The 17,259-nt window shown below is 35.6% G+C and overlaps 1 protein-coding gene across 3 annotated transcripts in view; it reads right to left on the bottom strand.

Moving 5' to 3' along the window:
• Nucleotides 1–621: 621 nt before the first annotated feature.
• Nucleotides 622–17,259, bottom strand: part of LOC131030497 (uncharacterized) — a 136,442-nt gene continuing 119,804 nt past the window's right edge. For 2 of the 3 annotated variants that reach the window (XM_057961342.2, XM_057961345.2), the window contains 7 exons: nt 2,842–2,930; nt 2,642–2,745; nt 2,406–2,514; nt 2,216–2,291; nt 1,962–2,076; nt 1,325–1,856; nt 622–1,194 (listed from right to left, as the gene is read on the bottom strand). In XM_057961342.2, coding sequence (XP_057817325.2) covers nt 885–1,194; nt 1,325–1,856; nt 1,962–2,076; nt 2,216–2,291; nt 2,406–2,514; nt 2,642–2,745; nt 2,842–2,930 — 1,335 coding nt within the window. In that variant the 3' untranslated portion in view covers nt 622–884. The remainder of the gene's footprint in view (nt 1,195–1,324; nt 1,857–1,961; nt 2,077–2,215; nt 2,292–2,405; nt 2,515–2,641; nt 2,746–2,841; nt 2,931–17,259) is intronic. The other variant, XM_057961344.2, reaches the window with a different exon arrangement.

Below are 17,259 nucleotides of genomic sequence, written 5' to 3'. Positions count from 1 at the left end.
TGCATAGGAGTGCAAAACAAAATGCCTTCTCCCCAGAATTGCACCCTTTACCTAATATCTGCAGCATAAAATGTGCGTGCATGATGGAGCAAGAACCCATTAAAGACAATGCTGCATATACAGAGAATATGCCAAACTCCAAGCTTATGTTTCAGTAACATGACTCTCTACGCAGTATGTGCACAATGTCCAGCATATAGGAACACGCCCTAGCTCATCCAGAGGCTTGCTGTTAAGACAATTACAAGTGATTTGAAATGGCTCTCTTTCTTATTCCATAACTTACAAATAAGTAGAGTTTCTCACCGTTGATTTCCGACATTTTGTACTGACTTCAAACAACACCCATATTGAGAATCTTATCCTAGGCATAGTCAAAGATATCCTTGTTATCACCAGATTCTTTAAAAACTGAAATTCCCTGCACACTCTGCATGGCATGTGAAGGGTTTTATTATTCTTCCACAAACAGCATATGCTTACCAAAAGATGCCAAAGGATAGCTGTTATATGTCAAAAATTATCATCTTATTGAACCCTTGTATTTTTTATTACAAAAACAATTGAGGAAGAAACGTATCAAATTCTCAAAGCAATGATCCAATGTTTATAGAAACTATGGAAGAATCTTTAATTCCTTCACTCACAATTAAATTTCTAAATTTATAGACAGGATTTTGATACAACACATCCTCACACGCCCAAGGCTGAGATATAAAACTCAAAATTCAAAATGTTCACAGTTTTTGAAAAAATGAATGAAGAATGGAACCGACAAGAGATTGCCCCATTGTATTCTAGCTTCGGCAGAACTATCACCACCTCTAAAAAATTGGCATACAGTTGCTAAGCAGGGGAGAGATTAAGGACAACAATCTTTGCCCCTAGTTTGCTTTTTTGTTTAAAGTAAAAAGTATAACGTTCTGAAGATCTTGAGCTCCATCCTCAAAACCTCCAATCGATTTTACAGTGATCTGTTCAAAAGAATTGGGCGCCCCATGTTTGTTACAAGGCAAAAACTCATGTGAACTTACATGAGAAGATTTCCCCTCCTCTGGTACATCTTCTTTGGTCCCGTCCTGCTGGTGACACCAGCAAGAGCATGTAGAAGAAGTAAACTTCCATCTGCTCACAGCTTCTTTCAAGATTTCACTCTGTGCTTGAATTTTCCTTGTTTCATCCTCTACATACAACCTGGTCTTAGGAAAAATATCAAAGTTTAAATGGTCTACAGAAACAATAATTGCATTACCATCATGACCAAAATATAATTTGTTAGTCTCAAAACTTCTGCAATCACTGCAAGAAAAATCATAAAGCTCACCTGGAAAGAATTATAGCCTTTTTCTCTGCTTCTACTAAAGAATTTCCTGCAGACAAGGCTTCAATTTCAGCTTGAGACTCTTTATTAAGTTTTTCAAGTTCCTCCTCCTCTATCTGAATATTTTGTTCCTCTTCTAACAAAGACTTCTGTATTTCAGAAGCCTCCTGCATCAGTTTTGATTGATACTGATGTTGAAGTTCTAAAATTGCTTCGGCACTAATTAACTTAGGCATTTTACTCTTAACCTTGGCTTTCTCTCTCTTCAGTTCTGACACTGCTGAGTCCAAAATTTTCTCTGCTTCTATTCTCTGTTGTTTTGCCTGACCCAGTTCTTTATCCCAGAAGGTTTTTATTTCCTCTCTTGTTACCATCTCTGATAAAATTTCTTTCGTAACTGCTTCCTTCGCTGAATTCTCAGCTTCAACTCTAGACAACTCCTCTGAGACCATAGCTGCCACTTTTCCACTTCTGATAGCAATTAGCGCCTGGCCTTTAGTAACAGGCTTGTTTGGCTGGAATCGCCTGCTATATCCTGCAAATAACCATTCAATATCAACACAAACTAATGTAATAGCAGCAATCACTTGAACTTTTGGCAATGTACAGATACAAAACATCACTTGATAAGTTGGCATACCAAATGCTTTTGCTATAACACTTTTATTTCCAGCCAAGGTATCCATATAAACAGCAGACAGTGAATCTATACGAATTTGCTTAGCATCCAAAAATCCTGGTTTCTTCTCTAATGTCTGGACTGCAAACAGGTCATTTTTTAAAATTGCTGTTGGGAATAGGTTAATTTCTTTTGATTGACAAATGCTAAAAATTTTGCACTGCAAGTTCATCTATTTGTAACTATACAAGTCTGCATGCTAAAAGTAGCCATACCGTACTGTGAACTTCTGGTAGATGCTTGTGTTCTGCAAACATTTTCCAGCTCAAAAGGTCCACTCGCGACAAATGGCTGCAAAGAAACAAAAGTAGAAGCATTGTAAAAGGAAATTTGTATGACACACCATAGTTTATCTAAACAGCTTTCGAAATGGAAACAAGAAAGCTTAGTAAAATTATACTTTACTTCTCAGGGTAAAACATGGTCCAGGCATGACACAGCTTTGTGTCGTCATTGCTAAAATTTAGGTTGTTGAAAGATAACTTGCTATATATAACCCCTGCTTCTGCTAGACCTGGATCAGTCAAGTTTCTTTTAAAGTGAACATTAATTCTGTATGACCATTTGAATTCACTACTGATGCCTGTAATCAGAAGACTAACTACCTTATCTGATATAACAGAAAAAAAAACATAAGAAACCTTGAATGTAAGGAAAATCGGGATCTTCTTGTGATATGTCATCAAATGCAAGTACAGTAACACCTTCAACATATGCTGAAGGAAACACCCGGTCACTTGGATTTCTGCATATGAAATATTTTGAGCATCACATAAACCTATTGGAAACCACTAAGCTTGCGCATTCCCTTCCATTATAAACAGTAAAAATTTTGGTTTACCTTGCAAATACAGAATTTGCAGAAACAAGCCATCGGGCATATTCCCGTCTGGTACATAGATCACCAGGCTGAACATGTGATTCTACTATCTGCATATCCAATAAGAACTGGTTATACTGAAATTTACGCATCAAATTTTTTCTTGCTTTTATATTTAGGAGCTACATAACTTCAGAGATAAATGCACAAAAGCATCTATATTATGTTTTAACTTATTATTTATTAACTAAGCTACCCACTTTGCTCCTTGCAGCCCTCAATTCAGGTTCAATCTGCTCCGGGTACAGTAACAGGGTTAAATTGCTGTAGGTACATTCTGTGTTCTGCATTTGCAGGACAGATTTGTCCAGGTATATCCATTAGGACCGTTACAATGGAAATCTGTAGGTATGTTCTGGGTTCTGCATTTTCAATGGATGTACCCAGGCAAATCTGGGCTGCAAATGTAGAACCAGAATGTACCTGCAGAAATTTCATGGGGTTTTCCCAGGCACAGATAGTAACTGCATTTTCCATTTCAGGATTCTTAAAATAATATTAATATCTTCTATAATGGTCATCTTCTATTTTAAGTTATCGACTTATTTACCTTGTTAAGTGAGCTTTTTAGAAAATTAGCTTTTAAGCTTAATTTAGCTTTCACGCTTAATTTAGCGTTTAGCTCTTTAATCTTTTAATTTAACGTTATGTTCTAATTATAGAACATCGTCTTGTAACCTCTATATATATGTGTGTATATCGTTCAATGTAATCATCTGATTATTGAATCATTTATTCAATTTATTTTTCATGGTATCAGAGCGGGTCGATGGGATTCTTTAAAGTTTGGTGAATTTTTTGATAAATATTCATGTTTTTTCTGGAATACTGGTTTGTGGTCGAATTTCTTTGCACTGGGCAGCAGTTCATGTTTTTTAAGGGTTCTAGAAATTTTCGGGCTGCAACCTGGAGGTTTTTTTTGTAGATTGAAAATTTTCCTAGGGTTTCTGCAATTTTCGACTAGGGTTTTGACCCTTCAGTTCAAGTCGAAATTTTATTCTGGTTGCAGATTTTTGGTGGATTTTTCGAGACCTCAACTGGGTCGTTGTCAGATTTTTCTGGGTGCATCGTTTTTTGTGCCTTGATTTGTGAGCCATCGGATCTGCATTCTGATTTCAGATTCTTGGTGGGTTTTTCAAGAGTTTTTCTAGGTTGGTCTCAGATTTTTTTGGGTGTCTCGTTTTCCATGCCTCGAATTTTGTGCCAGCAAATTTGCCTTGGAATTTAAAAAGAGTCAGCGATTTTTGCTAATTCTGTGGACATCGGGATTTTTGGTGTCTTTTGGGTGCCGTTTATGTTGTTTAACCGACCTAGGGTTTCTGCCCCTATTCCTCTTTTTTGGGGGGTTTTTTTGAAAAAAAAATCGCCAATATTTTTTTGGTTTTTTTTACAACAAAAAATCAAAGGAATTTTTTTTATTTTCTGCTAAATTATTATTTTTTTCTGATTATTTTCAGGAAAAATTTCAGGTTTTCAGTTTGCAGAAAATTTTAACTTATGTTCCAAACCTCGAAATCTGTGCCTTGGAATTCGTGCCGGAATTCATTTACAGGGTTTCAGTTTTTTCAGCAGCTTCTATTCTGATTTTTGAATTAGATTCTTTTGTCTCATGCTTTCACTAGGTTGACCTCGTTCAACCTCCATTTTTGTGATGGCATCTTTGACCAACATCATGTTGAAACACAGTCAAAAGTTCAACAACTGCCACAACACCTGGAGCGTTGCCTTGATCAGAGTGATTTAGGCCAAACCTCGTCTTACAGGTCCCAGGGTTTTCACGATTTTTGCCTAAAAAATTGTCTCAGTTTTTTAATTTTTTCCACAAAAAATCATGGGAGGGTTTTCACGATTTTTTCCTCAAAAATTGTTCATAGGGTTTATAATTTTCCCTTTAAAATTATCTCATCTGTAATCCGCGATATTCACGTAAGATTTTAGTTATCTGGGTTTTACCATTTTTTCCACAAAAACAATGATTTGTAACCTCAGATTTCTTGGTTTTTCGATTTTCTCCTCAAAATCGCAAATTCTCTTTTCGAGTGTTCCTATTTCAAGGTTTAGAATTTTTTCCTTCAAAATTATTATCTGTCATCCGCAAAACTTGCATGGGATTTCTAGGTTTTCACAATTTTTTCTTCAAAAGCTGTTTGCTGGTTTTTACGATTTTTTCCTCAAAAATCATCTGTAATACACGAAGTTCGTGTGGGATTTGTAATTCGCGAAGTTCTCTGGTTTTGATCAATTTTTCTCCTAAAAAAATCGAGCTTTGTTGTAGTCAGTTTGGGTCGCACCTGCCAGGGCGAACATCTACAACCGTGGTATCTTGTAGTCAGTTTTGGAGTTGATACTCTTCTGCAAAAGGGTTTGCTGATTTTTTCCTCAAAATCATTGTTTCAGGCTTGAGTAATTCGTGTGTGCCAGATATCTAATTCGTGTGTGAAGGCTACATTAGCTTGGATGGCTTTTGGTACTCTTGGTCATTTACATTATGCAGATGCAAAGTGTTCTTTGCATCTGTGATCATAACACCTGCAGTGTTTTCTATACCATGACCATTAGGGAGGGTGTTAAAATAATATTAATATCTTCTATAATGGTCATCTTCTATTTTAAGTTATCGACTTATTTAGCTTGTTAAGTTAGCTTTTAAGCTTAATTTAGCTTTCACGCTTAATTTAGCGTTTAGCTCTTTAATCTTTTACTTTAACGTTCTGTTCTAATTATAGAACATCATCTTGTAACCTCTATATATACGTGTGTATATCGTTCAATGTAATCATCCGATTATTGAATCATTCATTCAATTTATTTTTCAAGGATGTCCTTTTTCACTCATGTATTCCAGATGATAAATATGTCAACTGTCATGGCACTGATGATTAACAATGGGCATTTGGCCCTGTTTTTGTGGATTTTGTTAGAACTCTTCTTGGTCTCTATCTTAGAAAAGCTGCAACCTTGGTAACTGCATCTACTTTTCTTGAAGTATAAACTACAGGGATGGTGAGCATGAAAATACTTTTGACAGCACTTGGTTTCAATCTTCATTTATCTCTTTCTATGAATTAGAATGGACCTTTAAAGTTGATTACAAGTTAATACTTCTCAGAACATTAATATTTGGTATTCAATGTCCAATGTATATGAACTGACTCAATTTTAAATTCTGAGCTCTCTCTGCCTCTGCCGATGGTTGAAAACCGTATTATGCATGGGGTATATTTTTATCAGCATTCCACGGGGACGCGTCCCCCCCCTTTTTGGGCACGTCCCCCCGTCAGAAACGTCTCGAGGACGGGGGGACGGGGACGTGACGTCCCCCGCCGTCCCGCCACCGCCACCCAAGCGCTGCCGGGACGCGGAGACGTCCCCGCGTTTCCCAGGGAGACGTGGAGACGTCTCCTTGGGAGACGTCTGGGCGTCTCCCAGAGAGACATGGAGACGCCTCCACGTCTCCTTGGGAGACGTTTGGGCGTCTCCCCATCCTTCGAGAAACGTGCAGACGTCTCTCCAAGGACGGGGAGATGCCCAGACGTCTCCTGTCGCCCCCCGTATATGCAATGTTTAAAATTAAAATTTTTAAAAAAAGTGACTTTTTAAGTTTTTTGAGGGTTAAGGGGTAACTCTAATTGGACGTGGGCCGATAGAAAAATAACACCCGACGCCCCTTGACCCCAACTTGGGGGCGATGCCCCCAAACCCCCATTGAAAAATATAGGGGGAAACCACGCTGATAGAAGTAGGGAAAATCTAACCTCCGAGTCTGATTAGGCTCCATATAACAACACAACTTAGAAATCTTGGTATTTAGATTTAGTATTTCAAATTTCCTAGTCTCATTTGAAATGTAATTCTTACACTGTAATACTGTCATACATCTTTTCAAAACTAGTTTTTCAAGTACTATATGTATATGTATAACTATATCAGCACCACCACCCCGCCACCCCCCCCCCCCCCGCCATCCCAAAACTTAGGCCCTTGGTCCCCCGTCCCGGAAACGCATCCCCCCATCCCCAACGCCCGTGGAACACTGATTTTTATGGTTGTTTTGTTTCTTATATGGATGTTACATTGTTATGTGATTATTTGACCTTAATACCTGCTTCTAGGATAATATGTATAAAATAATGAATTTTGTATTTTTTTTGTGTGAAGATACCTAACCCCTAAAAAAATATTTGCGGTGCCGGCAATACCCAAACTGGTAGCTTAGTTTATTAATGTACACTGTCAAAAATAAGTTCAAAGTATTAACAAATTCATAGAATGAACTCCTAAACAAATGTTGCAATGATCAAAGAAACAAAGAAGTTCTATAATCTTGCGGCAGAATAAAATCAAATAATGACTTCACAGTTTAATAGCAGGACTCTAGGAAAGGCTCATCACAATTAAATAACCAAAGATGTACGCACAGAAACTATTGCACATAGAAATGATTTCATCAAAAGCTCATTTCCAAAATTCAATATCAGGCATTCGATCATTTTCCAAGTTTCAAAATTCGAATCATGCAGTATGATTGTCCAGCCTCTTGTCTAAATATCAAGAAATTAGCAGTCCTCTGAAATACCAATCACTATGAACACACTACTAAAAGCTTCAAAAAGTGATTTGGAAATCATTTGTTAACACAGGCAGAATTTCTGACTTAGATGTGGAAATTACAAAACCATTGAAATAAGGATATCTAATAACTTAATCATACTGATATTTGACCACATATGTAAAGACCCACCCCAATGAGTCACTGATCCAGCTTAAACTCATCAAAATCAAAACATGAATATTCACTATTTTTTTCCTGTAAGCATGTATAGAACATGGAGGCATAGTAAATATGGCATGTCATCCCATAAGCCATTTACTATCTCACAAGTAACTCATGATAAACAATCATAGTGACACCATCACACAATTCAAGATTTAACTTATAAAATCATAATGAGAAAGTCACAATTAAATCACTTAAATAGGTCAGGTATTCTCATTTCAGAAATAAATCACCAATGTGGATATAATCACAGATCCAAAATGAAATCTGTAATAACAAAGAATGATCAATTTCAACAATAAGAAATATGGCTTACTACCAAATCAGCAATTGAACAATAATCGAAAACACCATCCCTAAAGTTGGTTATTAACAATAAATCAACCAACGTGAAATTAATCACATCAATGGCTCAAGAGAATCAGATCCAAGGAAAACCAAGCTCCTGTATCTATGGGCAATACCCTCCACTAAGACATATAATTCAGAGTGTGGTGTAAAGGGGTATTTTATGTAACCCGATACATGTTTTAATAATAAATAAACTGGTTAGCTGTTTTCTAAACCAACAATCCTTTCTAATAACCAATATTTCTTGTATATTATATCCTTGAAACTTTAATAAACACTGTTCAAACTTGGCCCCACATCTATTCTGGTATCAAAGTGCCCTAAGAACCCTCCTTATCTGATGCTGAGGTAATGACAAGAAGCAAAAAGATTCTTTAAACTCATTTTCATCTCTATGAACATTGGAATATTCTAAGCCTTCAGCTTGTGCCAGCAACAAGCATCACCAAAGGCATTTGAATATCCACGCCAGACATTCACATACCCAACTGTGGCAGGCAACAAATCAAAACTGGGGATTCATAAAGCCAATAATAGTTATAGGAACTGGATACTTGGCGCCATTATATTTGTTTACACCATTTGAAGACCAACAGCAGTTCAAGATCTTTGGTCAACAGCAGTTCAAGATCTTGGTCCAGCTGTCTCACTAGAAAACAACATCATGCTCCCTGTCACACTACCTAAATTCCACAGGACTCAAACTCTACTTTGTCTCAGCAAGCTAATTTTTGACTGAGACTTAGACTCAATGCTGAAAATTTGCTAAGATTTGGCAAAGACTCAACAAATTGAAAAAAAATGAAATATAGAGATTTTTAAGGATTTAAAGCTTTTGACATGCACCCTTCAATAAAATTTCAAGACATAATAAACTAATCAAATTCAAGTTACTTTGATCAAAAACAAAATTATACATTGATCACATGAGTACAAAAACAAATTTAGCATTTTTAAATTATAAAGGAAACAACATTTTTAAATATATGCATGCAAAACTCATGGGTTACGAAATCTATGGCATCAAAACAAAATATCAAAACTGAAAGAGTAACTATGGCTTGAAGGGGCCTGAATCATTCATTCAAACATCTGTAGGCATCTAAGATAGCTCCTTGATGATGATACAACCAAAATATTTGTTTGTGTGTCAATGTCACCAACATCTAAGGGATGTGTTGATTCTCTATCCTCCTCTGCCATGGTTACTATATCTACCTCAAAATCTGCCTAATCAACCCATGCAAGATCCTCAGTGAAGAGAAATCCTCAACCTCAATGATCCAATCTGATTGTGGTTCAAACTCCTCTAAAATAATGAGAGATAAGCTTGTCCCTCAGATTTTATTGTGATGATAGACCTAATCAATATCATTTAACTTTGTACCAACAATTTGTTGTGATTCTTGGAGTATATGTGGTCAAACATACTCCAATTGTGCTTGCATTTTGAAACATTGTAGTTGGCTCAAAACACAAGTTGCAATCCTCTGAATATTTGACACCTTAGAACCAAATCTCTCCCACTGTACATGTGAAATGATACATAAAAACCACAAACTCAATCTCATTGTTCAGCTTCAGGTTTCAATTGACATTAACAGAAAAAAAAAAAAAACTTGTCAGCGAAAGGTTATGCTACACTAGCAAAATTAAGCACTGAAAGTGAGGTGCCAACAAGCACCAAGTCATAAGCATGCTTGGCAATTAAAATATATGGAAATGATCACACAAAAAAAACATGTAAACTGCTTGATGAGCAGCAAAGAGCAAGTACTTGAAAAACTTGCGAAATTTTGAACCCTAGTTGAAAGGACATCTTGTTGTTCTCTAAATGCATTCTCTCAAATTGAGAAGAAGAATTCACCAATTATGAGTTCTCAAAATATCTTAACGAAAATAGGATAAAAAGATAGTTGACCATTGCATATGCACCTCAACAAAATGGTGTTGTGAGAACACAATACTGCCATTATGGAAAAGGTGTTGAGTATGTTGGAAGATAAAGATCTTCTTCCTACATTCTAGGTGAAAACAATTCATACAATAAAGCATTTGTCGAACAAGGCACCCACAAAAAATGCTATACAACATCACACTTGAATAAGATTTGGGCCAAGAAATAGCCATCCATCTCACCTCTCAAGGTGTTTGTGTACAACTTGCATGCACATCCCCAAGGTGCAAAGGAAGAAGCTGGATAATAAGTCCTTGAAGTCTATCTTTTTAAATACAACTCAGAGTCTTAAGGGTTATCAGCTCATCAATGCAACCATCACATACTGCTTTAAAACAAGTACCAATGATATTGAGTGAAGATGTAATCGAGGACATCAAACATGAATGTGGCGAAGATTTGTTCCAAACATAAAAGCATCCACCCTTTTCCTCATCTTTTGTGCACAAAAATATCCAAGTGGTATTAAACTACCATAAAAGACACAAAGGCAAAAGCAATTTTAGGCCAAAGACAATGATGAAGAAATTTGATCCTAATGTGTACGATGATATGTAACATCGAACCAAAATAGTAATGCAAGCTCTCGAGTCACAGTCTTGGGAGCATGACATGAATGGCAATGATGAAAAACAACACTTGAAAACTTGTTGATCTTCCACTAAGGAAGAAAGCTATTGAGTGGAAATGGTTGCTCAAGATAAAATACAAAGCAGATGCAAGTATTGACAAGTACAAGGCATAACTTATGGCTAAGGGCTATCCACAGATCGAAAAGGCATCAATTATGAGGAAAAACTTGCCCCCAATGCAAAAATCAAGACCATCAAAATGTTTTAGCAATGGCAGGTCAGTTTGATTGGCAAATTCATGATATGGATGTTAAGTATACTTAATCTCTCTATGATCTGAAACAAGCTTTCAAACTCAAGGCTTTGGTATATCAAGATCAATGAGTATCTCTTAAGTCTTAGATTCACCAAGAGTCTATATGATCCCAATCTCTAACTCAAAGAGGGCAGAAAATTGTGACTTTGATAGCATATGTTGATGATCTTGACATTGCTAGGAGTCCTCAAAGAATAGTTAAAACTACAAAGAGTGATTTCCAATGGTCATTCAAGATGACAAATCTTGAGCTTGGCATTATTGTTGTTCTTGGTATTTATCTAGTTATTTTATCATTTTTTTATAGTCAAAAAATCCAAAATTGGAAGAAGAAAAATGAATTAATATGTTCATGGGGATCAAATAGATTGTATCATTCATCCTCAATGTAACTATGATATTGAAACAACGTACATGGCAACATTGTTTGATATTCAGCATACTACTTGGGATCATAATTGAAAAACTCAAACGAAACAGTAACTCATTAAGCCCAAATTTTTTAAAGACTAGCGACTCAGCAAAAACTCAAGGGAAAACAAGGAAATTTTATTGAACATTTTAAAATACAAAAAATTTAAAAAATATTCTTCAAAAACACACCTATTACAAAATTAGTAGAGCATATTATTGATTTCCAGCAATATATATATCAAAGATTAGAGTTTAATGCATATCATACACCCAAAAAAAAGTTCAACCTCTGAATAAATTATAATGCCACTTCCACTAGCTGTCTCAAATGTAGAAGTTGACTGATATAAAATGATTTTTGGCAAGTTGTACAATAATAACATCTAAGTTAGCACACTCCTAAGTTATATCCCCATTCCTTGTCACTCCCTCATTGTAATCAAGTTTCTTATCTGCCAAGAGATTGCTGGAAATATTGTCATTGATGTCAAAGGCACTCAAAGGAGATTGTTGGCAAAGATATCATCACTGATGTCAAAAGACCATGGATGAGATCATTGAACATATTGTCATTGATGTAAAAGCATAATTCATTGATATCAAGAAGGAAATAATTGATATCACAATGATCTTATCAATGAAGAATAGAGAATATCTTATGAAGAGCAGAAATGTATGAAGGAGCAGCAATTAATAGTGAATAAGAAGATAGTGAGTATAATATGTAGCAATAAATGTAAATTGCATTAGTGCATGGCTGATCAGACCTTGGTATATTTCCAAGACATCTTTTTTTTTTACTCTAGAGGTATCCCTGTGACCAAACAATTAATTTTGAGGTAACTAAGGACACATCTTTATACTGGCTAACTTCCTTTGGTTGCATGGCAGATTAAAGGCAGGTTCAAAGTCCAAATTTATGAAGTGAAATTCATAATGTTGTTGGACGACCAAGAATGATTTAAATGAAATAGTGGCGGACTTTATATCAAGGCAAAACACCATATATAACTTTGCTAATAACCAAAACAGTAGAAGAGAAATTAATGCACTCGAAACAGTAAAGTCTAAATGTTAAGAAGGCCACGATATAACTAGAAATGATCAAAGTCTAAAATAGCATTGGTAAACATAAATAAAGACAGCAATAAAAAAGAGGATAAAACAGCAATTATTATTAAAGGCTGAGATTAAGTATGGTAGCAATAAAGATAATCAACATTTAAAAGCAAAGGCTACATGGCATCGAAGAGTATTAAAAAGTAGAAATTAAAGACTATAAAGCAGCGATCAAAAAGTTTTTCTGTGCAGCACATAAGACAAAAAGCACATAAAGACAAAAGGTGAATGAGAAAAAAATTGTTTTATATGCAAATAAAATGGCAGCGACTATATCTAAGAAGGGCAGCGCTTAAGATAAGAGAGACATATAAACATTTGTTAGTAATAATGAAGATTAAAATTAAAGAAGCCGACCCCATTAAGGTAGCACTCAAGTATGGAATGCCTCCATTGGAAAAAATGCTTCTTTTAGGCATTTTGATAGATATATATAGAGGGTTGTTTGAAGTGTTAGAAGCAAGCTTTTATTGAATATTATTTTATATGGAGAGCAGAAGATAAGATCTTTACACAGATTTATAAAAGATATATGAGAAGATTTATGGGAGAATTTTGAGTCTCAATTTGTGAAAAGAGAAAAAATATAAAGGGAGGTTAATAATATGAAGACTAAAAGGGGAGTTAAGTAAATAATGCAATATCGTTTATGAGCAGATTGTTGAAGATTTATAAGCATTTTTGGGCAGAACTTGTGAAAGATATTTGAGCAGATTTGATAGCCACTTTGGTGCAGACTAGGCAAATCTGATCAGCATATCGAGGCAATTCTTATCAGCATATTGGAGTAAGTTATAAGGCAGATCAAGAGCAGACTTGTTACAGTTCTGGTCACAAAACATATACCTGACTTGGAGCAGAATTTGGAGCATACAATATATCACCTTTTGGAGTAGAATCGGTAGATACATAAATAGGTTATATGAGCAGATTTGTACAAAGGAACATATGGAGAATTGAGAAGGAATATATCTATATATCAATGAAAGATATATTAATCATGAAAAGGCAATCATGGAGTGAATAAATTTGTAGAAAGAAGATTGTAATGTCCATCATCCATTTAAGGAGCAATTTAGAAGATGGAACTTTGTTGTGGGAGTTGATGCTTCCAGTGGGTCGGTGCTCACAAATTGAATGAGAGGTTAGTGCCTATGAATTTAGAAGTGGGAGTTGGTGCTTCCAGTGGATTGGTGCCTACAAAATTCGGAAAAAGAAGATTAATAAAAGCAATAGTTTTGCCATGGTTTTCTCCCATAGGGGTTTCCATGTAAATATTGTGTGTTATTGTGCTCTTCTCATGTACATGATTATTGATGTTGAGTAAATGAGGTAATTGTTATTGATCAAGTTTTAAATTAGTAAAAGTTGCATTAAACAGATTCACCGCCCCCCTCCTCTCTCTTAGTATAACAATGTGCTCATTAGAGATACCAATAACTAATGGGAATTTGGGAGTGAGACCTCAATGGAGTTGTGGGGCAATGCCCCTCATAGGAGTTTGGGGGTATGAAGGGCAACCCCCCTTGTGGGATCCCCCAACAAGGTCAAGGGGCAATGCCTTTTGTGGGGTTTTGGGGGCAATGCCACCAAAAGGGTTGGGGAGCAGCAACCCTCATGGGCTCCATAATAAAGACCTTTGAAACCATAAAACCAGTCATTCTCAATCTCCGTGTTGCTACATGCCTTAAGTCGCTAATAACATGTGAAAATGAAAGTGAAAATCATATTTTTTTTAATTGCGAGAAAGAAATCGCCCCGAACTTTTAATTGCAGGAAAGAATGAACATGTTATTAACCAAGAAAATTGCAAATTTTTTTGTCGACTGTCGAGTTTTACAAGGATAAATTGTCATGAGTTTTGCAAAAACACCTTAGCGAGTTATTGGGCAAGTAACTCACTAGGCAATCTAGCTCAAAAGTACTCATGAGCTTTGTGAGTAATCAACAAGTTTTGCAACTATGCTTGGGATAATACTATAATCTATTAATAGAAAGGTAGGAAAATGGAGATGGTGAAGTCAATGTAGGGCCTAATTTAACATGAAATTTGGATGATTCACATGTATTAAATTGTTTTGTATTATAGTAGAAATTCATGGTGTACAAATCATAGTAAGAAGTGTGTATTGTAGATAGAATATAACATATATTAGTTATTAGTTATACTGTAATTTTGGTTAGTCAATAAGAAAGGATGTTTCATCAACTGATTGAAGTAGTTTTGAGTAGTTGTCAACAATTGGAAGTCCTTGAAAACCATCAACAAGTTTATATACCTTTTGTGTAGTAAGAAAAAGGGACTGTGTTGTTGGAAATTCATTTCGTTCCTCATTTTTGTATAAGAGCATTGAAAGAGTCAATGGATATAGAAACCTTCTAAAACATAATGTTATTCTTATATGAATCACTCATGAATGTATAATAAACCAATTTATTGTACTTAAGTAATTGCATGTCTAGATAGGCAAGTAAACATTTGAGATCATTGCCCTCAAAGTAGTTGGGTCAAAATAACCATATAATGGGGTAATCAGTTGAAGAACTTGTAAAGTCTAATCAATAAAGAGAGGACAAACTCACACAAGATTCGGTAAATCTATGGAATATAATGAGGAAAGAGCATGTACAAAAAGAAGTTGAATGGAAGCAAAAAACACAAAGAGGTCATTTGTGATAACCAAAGAGTAAGCGAAGAAGTAGACATACTACTCAATTTATGCCAAGACTCCTTGCATGTCGAAAGAGATAGTTAAGCATAGAGATAACATATAAGGAATCTTTTCAAGGATAGAAGTAGCCAAGAGGAAGAAGAAATAAATACAAATCAGCATAAGATATCTTTGCATTAATGCCTTTATACACAAATAAGAACTAGAAGACACCAAAAAGCAATCAAAGAACAATACAAGAGGTGAGGCAATCCTTGAAGATCATAGAACAAAGAGAACGAAGGAGAAGGCTAAGAGAAGCAACTGAAGAAGACATAACCATACAAATCCCAAGTTGGAGTCCATCTTGAGAATACATACTACAAGAAGTCGTACAAGGAAAGGGTGTGAATAAATAGCAAGGCATTTAGCACTACACAATGAAGCATGGGTACATCTCTCTAATCAAGTAAAACAAACAACAAATGAAGAAGAATGGGAGATAAAATCTATGACTAGTTGATATAGACATGAGAGTAATCTTTGACATATCAAAGAGTTAGTGATTAAAGAAGAATTGGTGATCAAAAGAACCCAACCAAAGACTCCTAGGCCAAAGTTGTACAAAAAAGAATCGAAAGGTAACTCAAGTGTACAAAACGAGGAAGCAAGACACGTTGAGGATTCTCACACAATTGAGAGTGCAAAATAAATATCAGCGATTGTATCAAAGCTCCTTGATAAGTAGGTTCCGGGCATTGAGGTTGCATTTGAACAAAAATATGGTGACTCCCCCATCAAATCCCAAAATGAAAAGGCAAAAACTACTTGAATTCACAAGCAATCGACAAAAAATCCTACAATACACATGGGGTTGGTGCCACTACAAAGAAAGCTCTCCTAGTAATCTATGGTGGCCAACACTCCACATCGATGAAAAGGAGTGGGTAGTTGGAGGTGATACATGCCAAATAGTGGGGAAACCACTGAAAAATGATTTCATGGCACTCTCGCTATCTCAACCACAAATACTATTCGAATGATGGACTGCACATCATAGGTTCGAATACATTTTATTGGCAATAGAGTACTTGGCAAAATTGGGTAGAAGAAGGGCCTTACTAGACAATAAAACATTAAGTTGCAAGCTTTATCTATGAGAAAATAGCTACAAGATTCGAGACCCCAATACAAATAACAAATGACAAAGGAGGCAATTTTGTGAATCTTGTGATCCAACTAATGACAAGTGAATTTTGGATCTTCCATACCCTCTCTAGCCCATACTACTTAAGAGAGAATGGCCAAGTAGAGTCAACAAATTAAGTACTTATCTCAATTATCCACAAATCTTGCAAGATCAAAGGTATGGATCAAGTTGAAAAGCTACCAGCAACAATGTGGACATACAAAACTACATATAAGGTAACCATGACATACTCCTTTCCAACTAATGTAAGGACAAGAAACTATTGTCTCCATGGAATACATGTTACTTAGCCTAATAAAAGCCATGGAGAATCGATTGGGTGACAATGAGAGTCTCAAAGAAAAGACTCCTTCAATTCAACAATTTAAATGAATGAACAATTATGGCATATTGGAAAACCGAAGTTATGCAAAAAAGGTTAAAATATTGGCACTACAAACATCTCTGAAGAATGAACCTCGAGCCCAAACAATAAGTATTAAAATATAACAATCGTAGTGAAATTAAACCTAGTAAGTTTGAAATCATGTGGCTGGGCCAATTCAAGATCAAAGAAACACTAGAAAACAAGTCTATAAAGCAAGAGAGCATAGATGGAATCATAATTAAAGACAATGTAAATGGTTCCAAATAAGCAAGGCAAGAGGCACTTGTAGCAATAAATTTGATACATTGAGTGGTGATAGAAAAATAAGAATGAAGTGAGAAAATAATGAACAAGGAGACCACTGGAAGTGCAGTACCAAGAATGCATCTACACTTATGTATTTGTTTGGCCCACCTACAAAACTGATTCAAATATATGGTAAAAGGAATATTCATTCACCATATTCTAGCCTGTGTTCTAAGTATGTCAGGTTTGACCTCCCTTCAGAGATGTTAACCTTTGTCAACATCTCAAAGATGAGTGTTGAAGATTCAAAGGAACTTATGGAAGAATACCACAAATTATTTGACAAATACCCATTCCTACTTTTGAAAGGAGTTGCTCTAAGTCATCACCCAATGGCTA

The sequence above is a fragment of the Cryptomeria japonica genome, chromosome 2 (genome assembly GCF_030272615.1).
Source record: "Cryptomeria japonica chromosome 2, Sugi_1.0, whole genome shotgun sequence".
Taxonomy (NCBI): Eukaryota; Viridiplantae; Streptophyta; class Pinopsida; order Cupressales; family Cupressaceae; genus Cryptomeria; species Cryptomeria japonica.
Note: the sequence above shows the minus strand (reverse complement) of the source record. Positions and strands in the feature narration are given on the sequence as shown.